The sequence below is a fragment of the Ammodytes marinus genome (assembly GCF_949987685.1).
Source record: "Ammodytes marinus genome assembly, chromosome: 8".
NCBI classification, from domain to species: domain Eukaryota; kingdom Metazoa; phylum Chordata; class Actinopteri; order Uranoscopiformes; family Ammodytidae; genus Ammodytes; species Ammodytes marinus.
In genome coordinates, this window is record NC_137212.1 from 16,234,242 (window position 1) to 16,238,974 (window position 4,733).

The 4,733-nt window shown below is 40.6% G+C and overlaps 1 protein-coding gene across 1 annotated transcript; it reads right to left on the minus strand.

Moving 5' to 3' along the window:
* Positions 1 to 215: 215 nt before the first annotated feature.
* On the minus strand, positions 216 to 3,243 carry plaat1 (phospholipase A and acyltransferase 1). Its single transcript, XM_080031997.1, has 5 exons — positions 3,056 to 3,243; positions 2,214 to 2,263; positions 1,774 to 1,912; positions 993 to 1,261; positions 216 to 346 (listed from the first exon to the last, which is right to left on the minus strand). The coding sequence occupies exons 2-5, from the start codon at positions 2,238 to 2,240 to the stop codon at positions 245 to 247; spliced, it is 537 nt and encodes a 178-aa protein (XP_079888123.1). The 5' UTR covers positions 2,241 to 2,263; positions 3,056 to 3,243; the 3' UTR covers positions 216 to 244.
* Positions 3,244 to 4,733: the final 1,490 nt, after the last annotated feature.

Sequence of the window (4,733 nt, forward strand, 5' to 3'; positions counted from 1 at the left end):
TTGTTGTCATTTAGGTTTCAATTTCACACTCTGACTGGGACCAAGTTTCAGAATGATTAGTATTTGTTTCAGTGTGCAATTTTATTGTGTAACGAAAACAATTGAAACCATGTTGTGCAAACTAGGTGAGGCAATGTTGCTGAACAGAAGACATTTGCATTTTTATGAGTTCTTTATATATTTATTTGAAAATTGCAGCCGCATGAATGTTGGGAGTCAACGCCCCTCGTGAAGAACACAGCTGTCAGAAAGGCCTGTTTCTGGACCGCGTGTTGATCAGCCCCAGGACAGAGAAGGCGCTGGCTGCTGCCGTCACCAAACTGATGGCCCCAATGGCCCTTGTAGCCTGTGGATACAAAGGGGAGAAGAGGAGGTGGACTGAGGATGACGGTGAAGCAACAGGAGAGGTAAGAACAAAGCACACAGATTATAGTTTTGTCTAAGAATCTTCACAAACCTAAACATTAATGTGTATCAATAGCATTAAAAATAGCTTTAAAATCCTTTATGGGTAGAACTGAATGCATTAAACCCACTCCATGTGTTCCCCTAACATTTTGATCCATTACTTCCTGTAGGCAAGAGAAAGACCATACCTGACACCAGAATCTAATATTATAATTATATCGGTCATGTACCTGTTTCAGTAAGGAGTTAGTGCATTCCCCTCTATGGCTTCCTACCTTTCCCCCTCTTTTTGCAGACCAACAGAGGACAGCCATGTTAAACTGGTAACAACACAACAACAGAGCTGATATGTACACATACAAACAGTTCAGAGTCCGGAAAGTAACATTGGCTATAAAGTAAATCGCTGTTATGTTTATTTCACTGTAATATTTAATGGAATCTGCCATTGTGTCCTGTTCTGTTCTGAAAATAAGCAGTGACATTTGGGATTTATCGCTTGCTCACTGTGATATGTCGAGTCAAAGGTTAGTATCTTTGCCCTGGTGACACATGATAGAGAAACAAAATAAACAGAGAGAGACCTGCTCGGACACCCCCTCCCCGTAGCGCAGGAGGGTCACAAAGTGCTCGCAGTTGCTCCCCAGCAGGTCGTAGGACACCTCCTGGCCAATTAGGACCTGCGCTCGCTGGATGATCTCACAGATGGGCAGGGGTGTGTGGTTGTGGTCGTACTTGTTGTTGACGCGGTACGAGTCGCTCCCAACCACCTCCTTCAGCAGCTGCATGCGCACCACCGCCTTCCGGCTGAAGACGGACTTCACACTGGACATGGCGGCTGCCGGGCTCTCATCTGGAAGGGGGAAGAGAATGATGATCAAGCGTTTAACAAAAGGGAAAATGTAAGGATCTTGGATGAGCCATTGTAAGGGAAATACAGACAAAGAAGTATGGAAAGATAAGAAAAATAATGTATAATTTTTTTATCATAACCGGGCCTTCATGTTGCTTGAAACCTAAACACAGTGGTGGAAGAAGGATTTAGATCTTATACAGAAGTCAAAATAACAACTCAATAGTGCAAACATGCTTCCCTACAAGTTGAAGTCCTTTATTCAAAACGTTTCTGTCTTTATCAGCTGCAGGAGGATAGCCTGTGCTTGAATCCCACTATATCAAAGTGCATACAATCCAAATGCATCTACATTTTAATTATAGCCCTGTGCAAATTCATTTAATGCATGTATTGCCCGGTCAAAGTGTGTCTAAATCAACCTACGCCGTCTGAGATACCCCTTTTTTGGGGGGTCAAACTTAGCTCATGATTATAGTCATTGCTTTAGTCTCTTGGAGGTTCCTACTGACCAACAGGAGTTAGATTGATGATGTAGCCATCTCCAAGGTAGAGAGCCCAGTGCTGATAGGCCGGTCTGAAGATCTCAATGAGGTCACCAGGCTGGGGGTCACCAGAGGGGTCAGGAAGGTCGGGGTCATTAGAGGCCATCTACAAACACACACACACACACACACACACACACACACACACACACACACACACACACACACACACACACACACGCACACACACACGCACAGTGGGAAAGAGAGAGATAAATATTCAGATACAGTGTTACAGGATTTCAGCTGCTGGATTATTCGTCAGAATGATATACTTATTACAATTAAGGGAAACTAAAGACATAATGACTAACATGTTTCCCTACTTACATATCAATACGCCCCATCATAAAAACACAAACTGTCAAAAATGTTTAGTCATACTAACGATCTTCTAGGCAACTTACAGTTGAGTTTTGTTGTTGTTTATCCATCCCACATCATGCTTCCACAAATTCTAAAAAAAATAAAATAATAATAAGAAAAACACAGATAGGACAAACAACAAAACTGCATTTTAACCCACAGACATATCGCAATGGGAATCTGAGAACTGATAAATTTTTTATTATTATTTTCAGACTTAGTTTATGGTAAGACAAGAATTCAAACTAAATTCCAACAGAAAGAGAATGCTAGATAGGGTGGTACAATGTGAAGGGTACCCATACATACACACACACGGACAATACACACACAGGCTCTTGTGTCACCTGTGCTGCCACAATAGCGTCAACACAATGGGGAAGCTGTCAGAAACATAGCTGGAGCGCAGGTTCGTTAACTGCTATAATCACCCACACAAATGCTTCTTTACACCACTTTCGAAACTTGTAATAGTGATTTTTGAACATGAATTCCCTTCGATCAGACGACTTAATATTAATAACAATAATAAAGGGGATATTCTATCAATCTTTAGGAGAGAAGAGTTTAGTTTGGATAATAATGACACGTGGGTAGGATGAAATCTATATCTGCCCAGGAGAGCAATTAGTAAATCCATCTGATCATTAATGCATGATGCTGAAGCCTACTGAAGGAAAAAGCTACATCTAATTTTACCGCTGTAAACATGTACAGTTACTATATATAAATAAAAACACACTGTAGAAACACCATATGGACTGTAAACATTAGGCACCATATCCTTTTAAGTCCCTTTTATTGAGACTTTAAAAATAATTGAATTTATGTAATAGGTCCAAACAGTTATCAAAAAGGAAAGGCACGCAAGAGTGATACTTACTCGAACACCAGCAGCTTTTTCTTCCTCACCATTTTAATTCTCCATCATAAATCTGCACATTACCATAAAGAAATCCAGCAAGAAAGAGGAAAGAATCGATTCCAAGTTTCTGGGGTTATTGGAAAGTGGTCAAGATCAATATCCCAAAGCCAAAGCAGACGCTGGAGGTCCTGGTGGAGGTATTTCAGTGTCCAATGCTCTGACTGATGACAGTGTGCCACAGTTACTAAGGTCACACACACATACACACAGAGAGGCGTTTCCTCTCTGGCATTGTCCCATTCACAAGCAACTCTTCTGTACAAGACTCAATCATTGTAGGCTTGCAAAGGCAACACATATAATACAGTACACCACTGAGTAGCCTACATTTAAATGTTGTCTGATGATCTCTGTGCTTGGGGATGTGATGTTAATGGAGCAGCCCATGTGCACGTGCATGCCTTCCTGTTGAAACGATAATGTGTGGGGTTTCTTCCAAATGTAATTATTTTTCATGGTGTGTTAACGCAGCTGTGCAGAGTAAACAAATGCATCTATAATCAAGCTTGGTAAAAGATGGCTTGCACACAGTAACTAACTGTACACCACCTCTCACCCACTGGTAGTTAGCTTGGAGAGATGCCAGTCCCCTGAAACCATGCACATGATAAATAAATATAGAAGTGTAAATAATAAACAGATGACAGGTGGACAACACTGTAGTATGGTAGTGTGAACCAACCCTGAGAGGATTTTAAGGTCTTAACTTTTTCCAATTGGAAAAAAAGGTCAAACTCAATATGAATATTTTACATAATTCCTATGCTCAAATCCTACTTTTCTTTTAATGATTATGTACAATAATAATATTTACTATCATTGATGTGCTTTTCATGCAGTCAACCTGTGATGTAGGCTAAGCCCTATATAAACAGTTAAACCTTGGTGTCAGTAACCGGACTTGAGTCCCAGCTACTGTAAAGGAGATCTAAAAGGTTGGACGCATTCTTTGCTCAGTGATTGGCTTGTGCATTGGAAAGCTTAGTCAAGCTGAAGACAGTAAATCTGACCAGAGCAGGGCGTTATATGGCTACATTGGGTTTCAAAACAAAACCAAAAGAGAAACGAAAGGCTGGGAGTATTTAACAACAATGAAAGTGGCGTCCATGTGAAGTCAGTCACACGTTGTAATTTTAAAAACAATGTTTACAGATGAAACTAAGGCCTAATCATAAAAGGTATGATCAGAATGACCGACGTGGTGGGCTAGGCTATGTCTATGATGACAGCCCACCACCGCCACGGCATGTTTGCCCATATTAAAGGCTCCTATTAGGGCAAACATTCTATATTTGGCCTTTTCTCACAAATTAGAGGACTTATGGCTACAAAGCGAGTGAAATTTGACTGTAAAGGTGATGTGTCAAATTAATTAAGGCCTAATGGTTGCAAAATAGCAACCATTAAACAAAAAATACCATGTAAAAATCAAATCAATGCGCAAAAGTGAATCAATTGAGCTCTAAAGATAACTACCACAGGTATTCAAAGCATATGCAAGTGAGCATGAGCTTAACTAAAATCGTATCCACCTTTAGTCAAATCCTTGTCCTTGTGTCACAATGTCAAACGCAGGTCAACGTGACTTTTATTTTGAAATCACTTCCGAAAACTGTCCTCTGTGTCCAGGGGAGCT

What these genes read in the sequence shown, in the direction of transcription:
- plaat1 (XM_080031997.1), bottom strand. Translation starts at nt 2,240, where the DNA reads ATGGATAAACAACAACAAAACTCAACT. An exon ending in AACAACAACAAAACTCAACT is followed by an intron (nt 1,913 to 2,213) that starts GTAAGTTGCCTA and finishes GTGTGTTTGTAG; the next exon opens with ATGGCCTCTAATGACCCCGA. An exon ending in GGGAGGGGGTGTCCGAGCAG is followed by an intron (nt 347 to 992) that starts GTCTCTCTCTGT and finishes TTGTATCCACAG; the next exon opens with GCTACAAGGGCCATTGGGGC.